The sequence below is a fragment of the Gambusia affinis genome, linkage group LG02 (assembly GCF_019740435.1).
Source record: "Gambusia affinis linkage group LG02, SWU_Gaff_1.0, whole genome shotgun sequence".
Taxonomy (NCBI): Eukaryota; Metazoa; Chordata; class Actinopteri; order Cyprinodontiformes; family Poeciliidae; genus Gambusia; species Gambusia affinis.
In genome coordinates, this window is record NC_057869.1 from 22,416,726 (window position 1) to 22,435,363 (window position 18,638).

Consider the following 18,638-nt stretch of genomic DNA (forward strand, 5'->3'; position numbering starts at 1 on the left):
GTTCTTTTCAGAATCTCAATAGATTCTTCCCAACTCTTTTATTTAGTATTTAGATCTGGAACGTCTTTAAAATGGCACATTTTAAACAAATCATCATGCCTTGCCGTTCGCTCAACAAGGTTGGGCGAATGGCAGAGAAACATCCCAGGAGGTTCACAGATCCTGCAGGAAGCCAAACAATGGAGCTTTTCCACATCTTTTGTTTTATGCCAGATCCACCTGAAAAGTTTTTTTTTAAGAAAAATTCAAGTTTTATCTCATCCAACCAAGGCATCTGATACGAGTTGATATTCCAATTGTGTGTAGCAAATTCCACATGGTCACGTTTGTAAAATATGACAGATACGCTTTTCTGATGTATTTTCCTTGCATTCCCCCTAGAAACAGTTGGCACAAAGATAATGGTTGTCATGGAGATTTAGCTATCCCAAGATGCCACATATGAAGATCAACACACATCTGCTGTAACTAAATCGAATGTTCTCTTGTCTTTCCCACTTTGAATGGTTGCTAAGAGAATTTTGGATCTGTGCTCTGTGGCTTACACTCCAGAAAATCATGAATTCATGGATTACTGATTAAAAGATCTCCAGTCAACTCCAGTCAGAAAAAATGACATTAATTGCAAAGATAATTTACTTCATATTGTAACTAAATCATTACTATTTAATATATAGTAACTATTTACTATTTGGTAAATCAAATAGTAAATAGTAATAGTCTAAATATTTACTATATAAATAGTAAATATTTATTAAGTATTTACAATTTACTAAATATTTTGCTATTTTGCAAATAGTAAAACATGTACTATAGATCTGAATATATTTTTTATTAACATGTGAGTAATTATTGGTGATTTTGTACAAAAACAACAATGATTTATTGTGGTGTGTACCTTTTGCTGTCTTCCTGGTGTTTCCCTGAGTTCTTTAAGTATTTCTGTGATTTTGTGATTAAAATTCTTGTTTTATCACTCCACTGCATTTGGGTCCTCTTCAATCCTCGCTAATCAGGACATTCAATGGTTTTTAGCACACCTTGACAAGAGATGCATTTTTAGTGGTACTGCAAAGCCAGAGGTTTATATTTTTGTTAATTTGAAAACATTTTTTTTCATGACATACATGTCATATGTATATATGACATACATGTCACGAAATGACATATTTGAAACAAAATATAATATTGATGAATTAGTAATAAAAAATCCAGGCAGACGTTTGCACTTGAACTGGCAGAATGGTGTGTGACTTTACACACAGCTGCATAGTCACAACAGACGATCCACGATAACAACAATGGACAAAGGACATGAGTCACATTCAATCACATACTGTTTCTTTTTCAGAAAAGTAAAGAGTCATCTCTCTCTCTCTCTCTGTAATGCAAAAAGCACACAAACACACCGAAGTCGGTACAAAACTGAAAATATGAAGTATGAAAAGTTACGTTTAAAGCTACGTTTAATTTCAATTGTCAAACCTAGAGCTGAAAAGTGCGGGACCTACAAAATCACAAAACAGTAAAAATCAACATGAACATGTCATCTCCCAATCGAAAAGTAAAATTTGGAACAGATGAAAAACAAAATTCTTGACCTGTTAGTCTGTAAAAGGTTACAAACCAATTTTGTTGTTTTTGGAGACCAATTAACCAAAGTGAGGACCATTATCCACAAATTGAGAAAACATAGTACCGTGGTGATTCTTCCCTGAAGTGGCCGGCCTACAAATATTCCTCCAAGAACGAATCAATGACTCGTTCAGGAGGTCATGAAAGAATCCAGAACACCTAAATCACTGAAAATCTCAGTCATTTCAGTTTAAGGAGTCAGTTTATGATTCATTATTCTAAAGCAGCTTGCATGGGAGATTTTCAAGGCAGAAGCATCTTCTGACTTCTGGAAAGTGTGACAACCAAACATTATACCAGTAGTGTAGTGACTTGTACCGTGACTTTAACGGGTCATTCAGAATCAAAACCTTCCCAAAGTGGTTGAACAAATTTTTCAAAGAGGGCCAAGTTGGTTTGAATATTTTTTTTTCTTTCAATGAAATCATTCGACCTTTTGCTTCTGCTTTATCTCATTAAGACATTTTAAATACACAGAAAAAATTCCTCTTCTAAAAACATTTAGAGCTCTGTAAAGCACAGGAATCCTAGGAGCACAGTCAACTTGAAAGCTTTTGTGTAATAATATGACAATCTTACATATCCAGTCACTTCTTCTGTTTGCATTTCAATGTAAAGTCAAGCGTATGATATGGGTTAGTAGATAAGGCCCAGCACAATGCAAACCTGTTTTTTCTTCATATTTTGCTTCCCAGGGAATCAAGTAATTTGTTTAGTAAAGAGTTTTCAGCTTTTATTTGGATATTAGCTGCTTATAACTCATTATTGTTACTTTACTATGTTCAGGATAATGTTATTTTGGATACAGTGACTATGTTATTAAATTTTTTTTAATGGATCTTGGATTTTGTGAAGATGAATTATGCAATTTTCCTTAGGTTTAGGTAAAAGAAAAAACATTTAATGACATGGTACACATTTCATTGATTTGATAATAAATAATAAATAGTAGCTGAAAACCTGGACTTCAGTCGACAGAGCAACAGAAAGATGCTGTAATACTGTGAGATGATGTTTGGCTCCTTGGAAGGAAAATACAGAGAAATGAGAGATTTGCCCAGTGCTGTAAATGAATTTCATTTCAATCTTCAATATTAATAAAACATTTATATCGGTGCGGATGTTTGTCACAACTTTCAGCTTTATGTGAAAAATAAGTATCTGTCAAATATCTCTTTCAAACCTAAGTGCCTTAGTGGTTAAATGTTAATAAGTGACATCATGCACATTGTTTTCTGATGCAGTGGCAGGGTGTGAAGGAAGGGGGGGTGGTGTTGTTTACAATGAGCGTGTTGTCATTTTTATCTGTTCCACTGGTGGGCTCTTCTACTCCCATGTCTCATTAGATAGAAATGAATGCACTCATTGTGCTTGAAGAGTTAGCAAGTCTCTGCTGCAGCGCTTTCCTAAAGTGACGAAGAGGAGACGGACTGCCTCCCACTGAGAGGAGCAGCCCAGGCCACACGTCCCGCTGACATTAGTGCTAGTCCAGCGGAGTTATGCATGACACAGCCAGTGACTTCATCACTCAGTGATATCACAGAGTTACTGTCACCCTGTATCTTTACTGATTCAGCTGTTCTTACGGTCCTCCCTGGCAGCTGTCCTTTGCATATAGGTTGATAAACTCAGACTCAAAGCTTCGTCATTGTTTTTCAGCTGACGACTTGCTCCTCGCGGGGTTTCACGCTTGCACTCTCACTCGGCTCCGTTCTTTCACTTTGTCTTTGGCTTCAAGTCGGTCAGACGATAAGAGAGTCTCGGCTGAGAAGCGTGCTCTGGTGAGGACAACACAAAAGTGAATGTCGAGCGGAGAAACGGCGAGAGCAAACATTAAAGCAGTGACGTGAGGTTAATATGGTGACGGAGAACCTGGGACAAACTGCTCTTCAACTGTTCTGCACATAGTTTTTGTAAATGACGATTTATTTTAAGGCCAGAAACAGGAAGTTTTGTGGAGGTTGAACACCACTCTGCCCCAGGTATGACTGTGAGTAAACAACCGGTTATAAATGTTATGAAGAGAAGTTGGATACAGAACAGAGTATTCTACCTAGTTTTCATTCTGGTAGCATCTGAACCTGACCTGTCAAAGGTACAACAACAAAACTTACTGTAGGTTTTCAAAACACCTACCGCACCCACCCAACACAGAATCAACGGGAAGATAAAAGAGTAAAAACTTTCACAGATTTCTCGACTTTCAGCATCAACGATTTGTGTTCAGCACACGTTCAACTGCAGGGCATTTTGTCAGCTAAATTTGAAATCAAATAGTAAAAAACGAAAAAAAAAAAAAGGTTGTTAAAGTAGAAACCGGTCAAATCTGGCACAACAGCCAAGTACCTACAGCAAAACCAACACCCTTATTTGGGGAAGTAGCTGATTTTGTGACCCATGATGCATTGAAAAAGGTGCCAACGCATCACAGAGTTTTGGTTGGACTTTTTCAGCCCTTGAAGTAATTTTTCTTTGTTTTAAATATTAATATGTGGTGAATTTGATGATTCACATGGGCAGAATTCAATACAGGAGGGCCCTTGATATATAGAAATGTAGCTTTGCTTTTCTGACACAAAATCAAACTTTTAGGGATGTTTTTTTTTTTTTTGTTTGTATTTGTTTTTTAACGTGAGGTTCTGTGAAGTGGGTCGGTACTTTAACTAGAGCAGATAGGAATACTAAATTTGAAGGATGCTCATAATTACACAGACATTTTACAATGGTGTAATCTATCTCAGTATCAGCAGGTCATAAACTGGAAGACATTTCCATCGTTAGTTAGTTTGTTTTTGCTTTCTGCACATATAGTCATAATTTCAGGGATATTACTTCAAAACAGCAGAGACCATGAGATGCTTTTCTCTGGAGAGATAGGAGGACCTCTCTCTAAGCAGGGACATATGATAACAAACCCTTGGCTTGATTAAAAAAAAAAGAAAAGAAAAAGAATATTTAGAAAAGACAAGATCACTGTGCAAAGACCAAAAATCTACCTCAAGATGCAGAACTGAAATCTTTGCAGTGGCAGAATATGAAAGCAACTTTACAGTGAATTAAGAGGGGATACCATAATAATAATAATAATAATAATAATAATAATAATAATAATAATAATAATAATAATAATAATAAATTGTCTGTCATCTGAAAGATAATCTACTAGTCTAAGTTATCAAATCCATAAGCCAATATTTCCTCTCACATGATGAAATTATCTTATGTGTGAACTGAATCTCTGTGGGCGCCATAAAGAAAACTAACTTTCGAATCGAGGCACTTTCACAGGTAAATGAATGAATAAATGCATTAAAGTTTATACCAATAAAATGTTCTTACAATCCTCAACCATTATGCCTTAAACATGTTTTACTCACTGCTTTGAAGCTAAGTATTTCTGGCTCACAATTCAAACAGGAACCTTAACTGTATCTGATGTTCCTCACCACTTTCCGGGACTTGTCCCTGTGCTCCTCTCTGTGAGCGGGCAGGGAATGAAGAGGCGGAGGGGAGCGGGCGTTTGCGTGGAGCGGCCGTGGAGACGGCCTTTCAGTTCTGGTTCTCTCTGAGTTGGACGGAGACGGCGAGTCCGCCTCTGGCCTGTTACTGGGAGAGCGGCTGCAGTGGTGATTGGACTCTCTGCTGGGTTTTTTGCCGCTCCTTATTGAGGGCCAATCTACATCGTCCTCAGCCTGGGTCCCGTTTCTCCCCTGGGAAAATCCTCGCAGCTTTGCTTTACGTTCCAACAGGCTGTTCAGGAAAGTGGCATCGTAGTCCCTTTCCTGAGAGGAATTCGATGGTGGATCCATTTTGGGGGGAGGGGGCTCGGCCCTCTCCCTTTCCCGTGTGTTCCCCCTCTTCTTGGGAGAAGGTAGAGGGCTTATGCTGTGTTTGCTTTTATGGCTTGCTCTGGTATGTCCTTCATGCTCACTGTTGTCGTCAAGCTCATCCCCATTGCTGTAATAATGCTGAGGAGGACCCTTGCGATGGGAAGGATATCCACCATAGTCCAGCACCTCCATCTCATACTCCACCATTTCTTCTCCCCGTTCTGCTCCTCTGCCTCCTCTCTTCTTGTAGGTAGTAGCAAACTCCTCCAGCTCATCCAGAGAGACGGTCCGTCCCGAAGAGTGATACGTCTTCCTCTGCAGATGTTCTGAACGAGGGTTCCACCTACAAAACATCACAGAAGGTTACTACATTCTTGTTTTTAACAATAAATCCACCCCAGGATTCACATGTTTCCTTCACCTGTCGTGTTTGTCCTCATCACTAGAGTTCTGTTGCCTCTGACTTCGAGTAATCCTGTGCGATTGAGAGGAAGACGGCGGGTCGTCACTGTATCGCCGTGGAAGCAGAGGCTCATCCTGGCTGTCGAGGTGGTCAGAGTCGGGGTCGTGACGGTACCGATGAGGCGATGAGGGGTTCTTACGGTGGCGCTGCAGGTCTGGACTGCGGCTCTTACGGTAACCGTATGGTTCTGGGGAGGAGTCTTGATCAGGGATGGCGGGCAGAGCTTTTTTCTGGACATTCCTGAAAGTTTGGTGGAAGTTGGTGTCTCCTTCATGGAGGGAGCTCAACTCCGACTGATTACTGGCTGGATAGATAAAAAAATAAAATAAAATTTATCAAACATTATAATAAAAGGAATCATTATTAAGAATCTTTGAAAAAGAGCATACAAGAGTCTAAGAAAATCAAAAGTCTGGAAGAAAATGACCAGAGGTTGTGAATAAGATTTGTGTAAAACCAATCAGAGAGGCTGGCATGCTCATCTGCTACATTTACTCAAGTGCACAACAGGAAACCCGACAGGCAGAACATTTGAGAGCGGAGAGGCATGCTGAGACAGGCTGAGGAAAATACAAATCCTAAAGCAAACTATGCCACAAGCAGATAGTATCAGCAGGCTTGAGTAGCAAAGCTGCAGAGTGGGTTTACTGATCTTACACTGTTTGCTGTTGGACCCAGAAGGGTTGAAGTGAGCCAGCTGTTTCTCTACATACTGCAGCACCCTGAGAGAGTTTTGATCCTGTGATGAAGGTACGCGGTAGGGAATCCCTACAGCTTGCATGGGCATCGGAGATACTGCAACAGTCATAATTGTAAAAGACTACTTTCAGACAGCGGCACTTAGCAACCAGGAGTGAAGCCGAATGTGGCCTTTGGCTCATTCAGAACGAGCTGGCACAAGAATCTGATACTTCTGCAAACTGTATGTAACAAAAAGGGAAACACTGTGGAAATCCTAGTTACAGTGAATTTGTATATTTTGTTTTGCATTATGTCACAAGTACAACCTGAAACTGCTCCACTGAATGGTGTTGAGGTGACCAGAGTCAGACCAGTTGTAGACCGGACTGTTTGGTGAAGAATCAGCAGATTCAAAGTCTTATTTTGCTTTACTAAGGGCACATTTTGATGAGACAGTCTTTGCTAATAAAGACTGAAAGTGCGCATTATGTGTAATGTCAGAACGATAATAGAAAGAACAGAAAGTGTGGGATTTGCAAAAATTAGATATAGGAAGTTGTGAATCAAACTGCAATTGGTTCATTTCTCGTTATGGCGCTTAATTCAGCAGCCAAGAAAATTCTGAATCTGAGGCATATTTTTGAATTTCACCATACAATTTTACAGTAGTCAATAAGATTTGACTGATTAATATTAACAGAGATGCATTCAACAATATTTAAGCAATCAGTTTTTTTCCAAATCAAATTTCTTCTAAATACTTTTCAGTTTGTAGGGAGTCTCAAACCAATAATCTGTTTCTCATAGGAAGAAAAGATAAAGGTAAAACCTCACCTGCTGCCACCAGAGTCCCATCTGAGGGGGGGACAGTAGACACCTTGTCCACCAGGGAGGGCGGGGCGATGGGGATCATGGCTGGAAGTCCAGACACAAAGTATGGAGGGTAGGCTGGTGTTTGAGGGGTGGAGGTGCCAGTCTTTATGCCTTTACCCGCTTCATACACTAAAAAAGAAACAATTATACTCACTTCCAAAATAAGAAAACCGTCATTTTTTCTTTTTAGTCAGCATCAATAATCTTGGCATGAATTGCTTCCCAGTCCGAGTGTGTGTTCAGGCTCACGGTGTCGGGGGCAGCAGCACGTGTCGGGGCAGCACCAGCAGCTGACGTAGCAGCAGCAGGAGTGGGGACAGCACTGACACCAGCAAACTCCAGCCAGGAGCAGGAACAACACGCTGCCGAGCACCACGGCCACCACAAACACCCACTCTGCAGGGACACACAGACAAATACATGTTGATCATAATATCTGCGTAAGAATCAGGACCTGATTCTGCTCTAGTATTTTTTTCTAGAGAATGTCACGTTGTCATCTAGCGGTTTACAACCTTGCCGAGTTTGGACAGATGTACAAATGCTTAACAGGGAAGACTTGATAACTTAGTTATATTCAGTAAAACAACCTTTTTTTTTGCTTTCACTACCAGCTTGAACTTTTACACTTCTGTTCAGGGATTAGACGTTTTAATTTCACGTACATCCTCAGTGCAACTGTTCTTTCACAACCTCACTCGATATAAAGATCAACAAAATGAGGATTACTCTTTTAAATCAACTGACTAATTTGTTAGATTATAACGCAACACTGACTGATGACCTGCCAAAAATACTTCCCACCTCTCAGTCATGTGATCACAATGGATAAATGTTGCAAACCTGTGCTGCAACACACATACACACATGAATCCCAGCACCACACAACACCGTAGTACTACCAGCATCATGGCTGCTACATTTTATTGCAGTTTATTAATAATGTTCGAGTCAAATGATTTGTCAGCAATAAACGCCATTTTACTTTTAATTTTTGTGACCAAAATAGCTACTGTCAAGCTGACAGAGAACTGTATCACTTAACTCAATTAACATATGGAACTAGAGATCTCCAAGGAAAGAATGCTAGATTTAAACTGTGACCAAACAACTATCGTAACATTGTCTGTGACAGAAACAAGAGGTGAACGTTTAACAGACAAATAGAGGAATAACCAACTTGCATAAATGTAATTCTTTTTCTACCTTCTTTAGAAATGTGAACAAATTACAAAAAACAGGTAATTTTGCTCAATATTTTCTGAGTGTAACAGTGCAGACATGATGCGTGCAATCAGTGCAGCTGATAGGCCACATCTGCTGCCTCCGTCTACGGAGACTACACAAAAAAAGGGGAAGGAGAGGGAAGATAAGGAAACCTTCAACAATGTTACTTTCCGCTCGGCATTCTCTCGCCGTCTCGTAAACACAGAGGCCGAACACACACTGACAGGAAACCTGCTCCTGCTGCAGGAAGGAAAAGGGCAGTTTATGCTGCTCTCAACGACACTGAAGATCTGTGGCCGTTTCAGATAAATAACTCATAATGTGATCTGATTTACAGTCACCGGGACGCCTACGCCAACACACGATCTCAGCGTTAAGCGTTTTTAGCTCCCACAGAAACCTGTGTGTGAGTCACTGCAGATAACACTCATCAACACAATGCTTGCAGCTGAAATAAGCAACTTCTAACCATCCAGCCTCAGAGTCATATCACGTCACATTGGGAGTATTTCAACACCATTCCTTCAGTTCGACAATCATAAACATGTGTGACATAAGCCAAACTCCCCCTCCTTTTCTAGCTGCTGCCTTTTCTTCCAAATGCAGTGGGATGACATGCTAACCCGAGCCATAAATAACTGTAATGACCATAATAACTGTTTTCCAGCAGTTGCTCATCTTGGTGGGAGCAACGGCCAGCTCATTATTTGATGGGTGTGGACCAGCCTGTTATCTAGAAACTGGCTCTGTTAAAGTGTCCTTAGAGATAATTCACAAAAAAAAAAAAATCTGTTGTGTTATTAATTTTAAAAAAAATGTCAGGAAAGTAGAACCTTGGACATGATGAGCATGTATAAGTGTGGAAAATTATTTATTTTGTTTTTGTGGCCCATTTGTAAACCTGATTACAAGATGTTTTGGGAAAACTAAGATAAAAAGTAACTGATAGGATGTCAGCCATCTACAAACCTTTGATTTTAATTTAGCAGATGATCAAGAAATTGTCCTTTGTCTGTTACCAGACAAAGCCAGAAGAAGCCAAGATGCGGTTTAAAGCCAGAAGGGTTAGCATGAACAAAAGAAAGCAGATAAAGAGTCGAAGACATTATGCCCCGACTGTACCTGGCATAATCTTCAAATCAATGTCAGGCAGGAGATCTTCAGGCACGCCTGAGAAACCTGGAGAGAGACAGAGCAAAGGTGACCAGAGCAGAGGAGAGCAGATGGAGTGGATCAAACCAAGTGATTGGTGTAATTAGGTGGAAGTATGCAAGCATGCCATAAAGCATAAACACAGCAAAACGGGAAGAAAGAGGGAGAGAGAGAGCTGACAGGTCAAGGAATGAAAAGTAGGACATGTTTTGTCTGGTTTCAGAAAACCGATATATCAGAGCTGCTGATGAGAGCAATCAGCATGTCATTTCTGATTTTAAAGGTCTTAAAATGTCATCTGTCTGATAGTAGCGCAGACTGAAACTCAAAATTATTCCCATGAAGACAAACAGGCAGGACCCATGAGAAAGGAAGAACTGTAAGCGATATGAACATTTCGTCAGTTCTCAACAGGCAGCGAAAACATTTTCTTAACCCTTTCATGCATGAATTATGATCCTTTGTGTCAGGACTTTTTTCAATTTTTCTTTTGATTTTCTTAAGGCATAGAAAAAAGGTAGGGACATTTTTTTTTGTAAAATGTTCTTTTTTTCTTTTTTCTTTTTTAGGTGATCAATTGTAATTTTCTCCATATACAAAGTTGCTATTTGAAAAATACATCAGTAGTATTGTTCTTTAGAGGTTATCTAATGTCACAATATTTTTTTTTACCTGCAAGAGTCGTCTACAGTAGAAGGAGAGACAGGCTCGGTTGGCATGCTTTGTTGTCTGTCGGCCATATTGGATTTTACAAAAATAATTTCCTGGATTTGCAGCTGATGGCCTGCAGTTGATAGAGTATTTTATGATGCATTAGACTCCACTTCAGTGTTCTGTGTGCATTTATAACATAAAAGTCCACAAGAAGCACAAGAAAATGGCTTTTAGACAGCTGTCCACTGTAGTGACCACTATGCATGAAATGATAGGATTTCCCCAAATCTGACCAACAGTCAACACACAGGTGTGAATGCATTTTGTATGTAACCATAATAATTTTAAGTCTTTGTGTTTTTGATTGTAAAATTGCAAAGAGTTGCTCAAAGCTCTTCTGCAATGAAGTTTGCAAGTTTGACAAAGTTATTCAAAAGACAACTGCCTGAATTTGTTGGTGCTAAACGTTGTTCAACAACATACCTAGCCAAACAGTATTTTGGAGATGGTAGAGGTGTTACACAGTATGTTGCATTGCTATGAGACGTTTTATTTTTTGTGTGTGTTTGTGAATGTTTTACATAGTTTGTAATACATGTCACAGAGTAGTTTTACTGGTGCAAAGTAGTGCATGATGAACAAATAATGAGTTTATTTTCTGTAAATAAAGCACCTTTTGATGTTGAAATTTAAAACTTGTACATGTGACTAGCTGACCTATAGGTTAATTCTTTAAAATGTTCTTCTACCACAACATTAGAGGCTTCAGATGAGGTACAATATGGAATATTAGAGGCACTTTAAAAAGAAATTTAGTTACAAAGCGCCTGTCATGTGTCCAGGGAAGCAAACTCCAGCTTTGTCAGAAGTGAAACCTCCCGGCAAATGTCTGTGATGCAAACAGAACCTGGTATTTAACAGCTGAGGGTGAGAGTATTGGCAGAAAGGAGGAAATGAGTATTTGCTGTGCCAGAAAAGAAGGCGGCAGCAACAGCGTGGAAGCTGAACGTGGCCTGACTCCAGCTGACAGAGCACATACCTCTCTTAATATCTCTGTGACGGTCTAAAACTGGTCTTTGCTGGATTTGAACATTTTATTTTTAGTTAAACAACTACAGTTTGTCCTCTTGTAGTTTTGTATAGTTCAAGGTTGTTTTATTTTTTAACCTGTTGCTTTGTATTTTTTTTTCTTGGTCATGCGCATTTGGACTGACTGGTGATTCCCTAAAATTGACTTCCAAGGAGCTTCAGATTGTTTTTGTACCCCGTACACGGTGATGTTCGTGAACCGCTTCCCTTCCTTTTTTCCATTTCAAGAAGAGGGATAAAATAGAGCTTGGATAAAAACAAAAGGTGGATCATGGAAGGAACTGCATGGTTTTAGAAGAAAATGAATCTGGTATCTTTTAACCTTGATGCAATTTTAACTTATTTTTTTAACTGTATACCATATTAAACAGCTAATCTTGTACAGCATTCATAGTGTTTGGATATTGGGCCTTACTTGATATAGCTCTGTAAAGTATCAGTCAAGTGTCTATTGTGCCGCTGTGCTCTGCTCTGCCTTCTCTGCATCATTAAATCTTCCCTGCCTTCCTTTCTGTGAGGCGATTTGCTGTATAGACAAAAGACACCCCAAGCATGGCCTCCGCTGTTGTTATGGGAACACAACAAGTGCCTCACAAGGTGCAGTAGCTCAGGAAATACACAGATTTTTGGGGCTATGGCGGATTTAGCTCAACACCCAACAACATAGCAAGACTATCTTCTTCTTGTGCTTTTAGTTTTACACTTCATCATCTTTATCACAGTGGAGAACATTCCTGCAGCTTAGAGAAAGCTGTAGGAGCTCCGTCCTGTGAGTCTGTCGAACACCAACCAAATACAAGTTCAGCCTCTGGAAGCTGAAGGCACCAAATGGCCCAAAAATGTTTTTTGGCAGTCTTTGTGATAATGTTTGCAACGGAACACACACAAAAACACACATACTTGGCATATTAATTTTAAATGTTGGAGTTTGTTTGCTAAAAACTTCATTTTGGTAGTAACTGAAAGCAGCTGTTGTAGTTTCAAATGAAGGAAGAACTCCTTGTTCTTCAGCCCCTCAATGAGTGGCTCATTTTAAAAGTTTCATTATGCAGAAAAGTCCATCATAAAAGTTTGTTTCACAGTAAACAGCATGCCACTTGAAAATCTGCATTAAAAAGCATTTTAAAAATGACTGTCGAAGCGGTCACGAAGAATAAAATTCAAAAGTCTAATGCCGGTAAAACCATCTATTGAGTCGGTGACACTGTTCCAACTGGTATGTCAAGTTGATTTAACAATTATGGATTACCTGACACTATTTACAAATATTCTTTTTATAGATCACAAGTTCCTATTTGTTGCTGAAATTCTTTGCATCACAATGTGATGAAGGAAGCAATAGGAAAGCAGAAATAGCTCACCGAGAACCAGCAGCTCCACCGAAGCTTCATTCTGTCCTTCTATGTCATCAGCTATAGTCACTTGGCAGAAGTACACACCGCTGTCTCCCCACTGCACCTCTCCTATACGCAGATCTGCTGCTGCATGAAAAATGAAGACACAATTTAAAGGCAGAAACTTTTTTTTTTAACAAACATTAAAATGCTCGTATCCTACATGTTATATATTATTATCCGAAAACTTTGCGTTACGTTATTCCTATATATTTTGGTTCTGAATATCACTTAAAACAACTTTGTAACTTTACAGATTATGACCTCTTATCAACCAAAATAACTACAAGTGATTTCTTCTATCTGATTATTATTTCCCCAGGTTTTCTGAAGGATGTCAGAGATTTTCTTTAAACATGACCAAATTTTCTTCTACTTTTCAATCTAATCCCTGACCTAAAGCTTTACAGATTTCTAACTATAACCCATTTCTAAATGATCCCTACCAATAAAAATAACTGTGGGTTTCCTTTTTATGTAGGGAGCAAAACGACTTTCTCTCTTATTCTTGAGGACATTACACCTCTTATCTAAAAAGCTTCTTCAGTTTTTGTGACATTTTGGATGAGAAGTGAAATATCTCCCTGCAACCAGAGAAGACGTCCAGTTGCTTTCAACTTAAGCACTTAGGATTGTCACGTCCTGGACGACTGAGAGTCGACAACAGCTTTTAGAAATACTTTTTCATACCAATTATTTAAAAGAAAACAAGTCGAACATAAATGTTGGTTGATAACACCTAGTTATTAAAGAGTGGAATAAACTCCATGACATTAACTCACTCATCTTTATTTCTCTCTGACACTGGATGTCATCGTGTCATACTGAATCCCTGCCTACTAAAGTGTATTTTCTGAACAACGCTGCTACTACACAAACTACAGTGTAGGAAGACTTTCTTATTTAGAGTGAGATTGATCTGGGCAGAGTGAGAAATAGGGGAAAAGTTAATGTAATGCAGACGTTTTTCTTTTATTTTTATCCCTGATACTTCTCCTGATACTTCTCGCTTCGCCCCTCTTTGGTCTGATTTCCTCATTGTGAAGCAGAGTATCCACAGTGTGTTCTCTTAGACAGGTGCAAAGAGGATCAGGAAACTTGAAAAATTACCGACGAATACCACTTTAAAGATTTCATGGGGTAACAAGTCCAAAAGAAATAAAGAATGGTTTAAAACTTTTGCGCAACGTTATAGATTACAACTAAAATGGCCGTGAGAGAAATGTAGCTATAAAGAACGTTACTTCTGCGAAAGTAATTATCCCTGTGCCTGAACACGAACACAGGAATTCAGCAAGTATTTCCCAGTTCTAGAGGGGCGGTTAGATTTAATTTGTGTGATTAAAATGAGATCCATAGAACTGAAATATCATTGGCTTGCTGACAATCCTGGGTCTCCAACTCTATTGTAAGAGGGTCACATGCGTAAATACTTCAGACAGGAAACACTTTGTAGAATTCCCTTCCTTTTCCTGTTGGCCAAGGAAAGACAAGCTGGGACCAGTCTCCGATTCTCTTATAAAATCTGAGTGTCCACATCGCCTTTGGGTTTGTGGATTCCTTTTTCACCTCATGTATGACTGTATCTTCTGAGCCGTGTGTATGAACCGTGAAGTGTTGAGCTTGTTAGCCATGTGATTACCAGAGCACCCCCTGCCCAGAGCCCACTGAGAGAGACTCCAGCCTCCCTGTGACCCTGAATAGGATTACATGGGTATGGATGACTGGAAGTCTCCAAAGGCAACAAAGGATTTTATGTTTTTTTTATTTGGGGGGTGGGGGGGGTGTAGGTTTGCCAGTTTACAACATCACTACTCTGAAAAGTAAGACAGGAGGTGGAGAGGGACAAAGAAAAGAGTGTGATGTTGAGGGGGAAACAAAATGAAACTTGGACACAGAAATACATCAGAGGGAACGAACCAGAGGTCAAGATGAATGGAGGGACAGTGTGAAAGCCTTTTCTTCTGTCCAAAACTCCTGGCTCAAGAAGAGAGTTAGAGCTCCATAAATCTATGGCCAGCAAACAAGCCTACCTCTCTTTGCTCAATGAGCCTTTTCAGACACGCATGCATAAGAACAGTCTTTCCCTTTAGTCAGTCTTTGAAGAACATGATGGCAATACAGTACAGCGACACAAAGGGAAAACTAAGGGCAGTGGAATGGCATGTTTACATCGAGAGCTTGCATCCACAGCTGAAACATCACCAGGCAACAACAATAACCAGGGGATCATGGAATGAGGGGATGGTTTCGATGACAGACATCGACAGAAGGGGGAACGTCTTACTGTTGATGATGGTAACATCTCTGTTCTTGTAGTACTCCGAGAGCGTGACCGAGGACCCGGAGATGGAGGCCACGGTCCTGACGGTCCTCCTGTTGTCGGAGCAGTCGAGGTGGCTCGCAGTGGAGCCCGCCTCGTAGCCTCCGCCGACCCCTCTGCTCCCGCTCTGCAGCCCGCCTCCGCCCAGGCCTCCGCTCAAGCTGTCGGGGAAGCTGAACGAGTCCCTCGTGCGGTCCCGGCAGTACGACTTGTAGATCCACTTCACCATAGCGGACTGAGTGGAAACACTGGTGTACTGGCAAGGCAGAACCACTGACTGGAACAGAGTGGCGTACCTCTTTTCATCTCTCACTATCACATGGAGTCCTGAGCATGGAGGAGGGATGACACCTGTAAGGGAAGAAAAAATATGTAGGTTGGTGGACTGAGGAAGCTGGGATGGTTAAAAGAATAACATGATTGTATGTTAATGGAGTGTAGAGCATAATCACTAGAAAACTAATAAATCAGCTTGAAAATATACTACAGCGCTAAAAACTCACATCTTCTAGTAATTATCAATAGTTTTTCAGTTTTTCTGATGGTCTTTCAAATGTCTTCGGATTAAGTTGTGATAATTGCGGTAATGATAGCGAATTAATAATAACATTTGAGCTTAGTTGTCACAATGATCTTTAAGTCAGAGTTCAGAATAAAAACAACATTATCTCTAATGGACCTGGACTGCAAAGATGAATAAAAAGGCAACAAAGGCCCAAAGAAAACCCCTAGAAAGCCTAGAAAATTAATTTAAAATGCTTAAAGTGAGTACAGGAAAGTATTGCTCAGTGGAAGTAAGAAATGCATAAATCAGGGACACATTTTGACTAATAGTTGTTGCAACTGTTTGAGCTGCTTGTGTTCGCAGAAACCCAACAGAGCTTTGCTGACCTGCTGGTCGCGTTGCAGCTTCTGAAACAGCTTCGACTCACAGCATAACATGGAGACTATGCTAAAAACGCTAGGAGCTACGGTGAAGCAATGATGTGAGGGGAAAAAAAAGAAGAAAAAAAGAACCAATAAAGCATACACACCCAGAAACATCTGGGTCTGCTGTTCTTTGAATATTTCGATTTGTGAGGCCAGGCTATCGGGAGCTAAATGATCCCTACCAGTAAAAATAACAGTGGGCTGAAATGAGAGGAGGGCGAGTGAAAACAGATTGTCTGAGGCAATCCGACATAGGTGGTAGTGTGTTTTCCCTCACATTATCACAATTTAAAGAATCAGTTGAATTTACTCTCTTATCTTACCTTATAACCTAAGGCTATGAAAGATCTAGACAGATTGTGCAAAGAAGAAAATCCATCTCACAAGGAGGTTGTAAAAAATAGTAATAGAAAAAGAGAATAAACTCTATTTAGTTGAATAATTGCAACTAAACCACGCGTCATTTACGGTTGGATTTTTCATTCGGGAATTAAACTACCGCAAGTGATGATATAAACTGCCTTGCTCAAACAGGTAGTTTATGTCGTCGGGGTTCCTATATCATTTAATTACATTGTGTTATTACAAGGGGACACCATGCACACTCTGTTCTTAAAATAAAAAAATAACCTGATAAAACAGATAAAACATTGATTCTCTTATCAAGTTATATAAATGATAAATGTTGAGCATCTAAAAACCTTTGCTCAGAGTTGTGGTACTATCCTGGATTTGTTAGTTTTCAGCAAAGGAGGACTGGGAGTGTTTTGAATGCTTGTATTAAGATTTTGTGAGGAAACACTGAATGTGTTTTGCTGTTGGATCAAACCGTTCTCACTTCAAAAAGATTTAAACGCTTGACAGATTGATTCAATAATCAATACGAGTTGAAGAAATTAGTTAAATTAGTTTGTTTTCTATGTTGTGGTACTTTTTTTTTTCTTTAACTTTATTTGGCCCCAAAATATCAAGGAAAGATTAATCTCTTTCATATATATAATTATATAAACCCATACATAGAGAAGGTATATTTTTGCTCAGAAAATAAACTAAAGACACAGAAGGAAAGAGCAGATTTAAAGTTTTTGATTGTCACTATAAGCAAGAAAACGTATGAAGATTACATCACAAGTATTACCATACTTTTCTAATTTAATTTCTATAATTTGATGATTAATACTTTTTATGAAGTTTTGTTCATACTTGGTCACATTTTTAGTGTATTTTTAGAGTGCTGCCTGTCACATATTTCCTCCAAACAAGTAGAGGTCAGCTCCTTTCTCCGAAAAATCCAGATAAAATGTAGCCTATCTGGGAAAAAACAAAACAAAACTTTGATTCCCAACCCCCAAAGCTTCTAACCCGGCTCATTCACACATGACTTAATCCGAAACAAACATTCTTGGCATATGAAAAACACAGCGAAGCTGCCCCCAAACCTCAGTACCCGTAACTAAAACCTGTCTTTCCGCAGGCTGGATCACTTTTTCTCTTACGTTTCTGCTCAGCCTACCTGCCAGAAAAAGGATGAAAATCCGCCACATTTCGGTTGAGATCAGCTTCCAGATCCCTGTGGTAAATAGTGTGAAGATTGCTGGATAAAAAAAACTTTGTTTTATTTCCTCCTCCGTCTCATCCCTGGATGATGGTACAGGATCGCGGAGGCAGTTTATAACGGGACAACATCGCCCAAGAGGACTTCCGTCAAGCTTGGAGAAGTTGAACACTTTCCGACTTTCGACCTTTCATAATAAAGTGCTCACTGGTGCAGACAAAAAAAAAAACAAACAAAAAAAACAAACAAACAAACAAACAACCCCCCACCCCCAAAAAAAACAAAACACTTGGTTAAAATGTAGCTAATCATATGCTATGGAAAATAATAAGTACTCGTGTCGCTATAGGCTTTAAATATAAAGATAAAATTGTGGGATTTCAAATTTTTCCTTAACATAGGTTCTTTCTGATTTGAATCGGTTTTACTTTAATTTCAAGATAAAGCTCAATCTGCATATTCCGCAGATTGAGCAAAACTACTTGAGTGTAAAAAACAACCAACCAAAAAAAAAACAAAAAAAAAAAACCGTCCCTTAATTTTATTTTGAAATTGTGAAAATCTTTTTTCCTCAGTAGATAAGAGGCATCTTAGTGCAGCAGGTTGTGAGGCGTCAGGACGCTCCCCAAGTGTGTTCGCAAACAATAGATGTTGGGAGAGACGGAGGGATGTGAAAATGCCTAGATTGAATCCTGACAACGTGGGTAAATAACCGAATCAATAAATGCACTTTATAGAAGTTAGACATGTGTAGAAAAGTCTGCAAAATGAAATTATGATATGATTTATACATTTTGATTTAGTACTGCATTAGTAAATAAACAAAAAAATA

At 39.3% G+C, this 18,638-nt stretch overlaps 1 protein-coding gene across 5 annotated transcripts; it reads right to left on the minus strand.

Moving 5' to 3' along the window:
- Positions 1–853: 853 nt before the first annotated feature.
- LOC122821400 (immunoglobulin-like domain-containing receptor 2) lies at positions 854–17,944 on the minus strand. Of its 5 annotated transcripts, XM_044099309.1 has the most exons (11): positions 17,765–17,944; positions 15,286–15,672; positions 12,966–13,085; positions 9,832–9,888; positions 7,732–7,878; positions 7,444–7,611; positions 6,586–6,723; positions 5,887–6,232; positions 5,082–5,808; positions 3,689–3,721; positions 854–3,413 (listed from the first exon to the last, which is right to left on the minus strand). In XM_044099309.1, exons 1-10 carry the CDS (start codon positions 17,793–17,795, stop codon positions 3,689–3,691), a joined length of 2,154 nt encoding a protein of 717 aa, XP_043955244.1. In that variant the 5' UTR covers positions 17,796–17,944; the 3' UTR covers positions 854–3,413. The 5 variants fall into 5 exon arrangements, with proteins under 5 accessions (XP_043955244.1, XP_043955251.1, XP_043955234.1 ...); XM_044099316.1 differs by lacking the exon at positions 3,689–3,721 and having other exon boundaries at positions 12,966–13,082; XM_044099299.1 differs by lacking the exon at positions 3,689–3,721.
- Between the last annotated feature and the right edge of the window lie 694 nt (positions 17,945–18,638).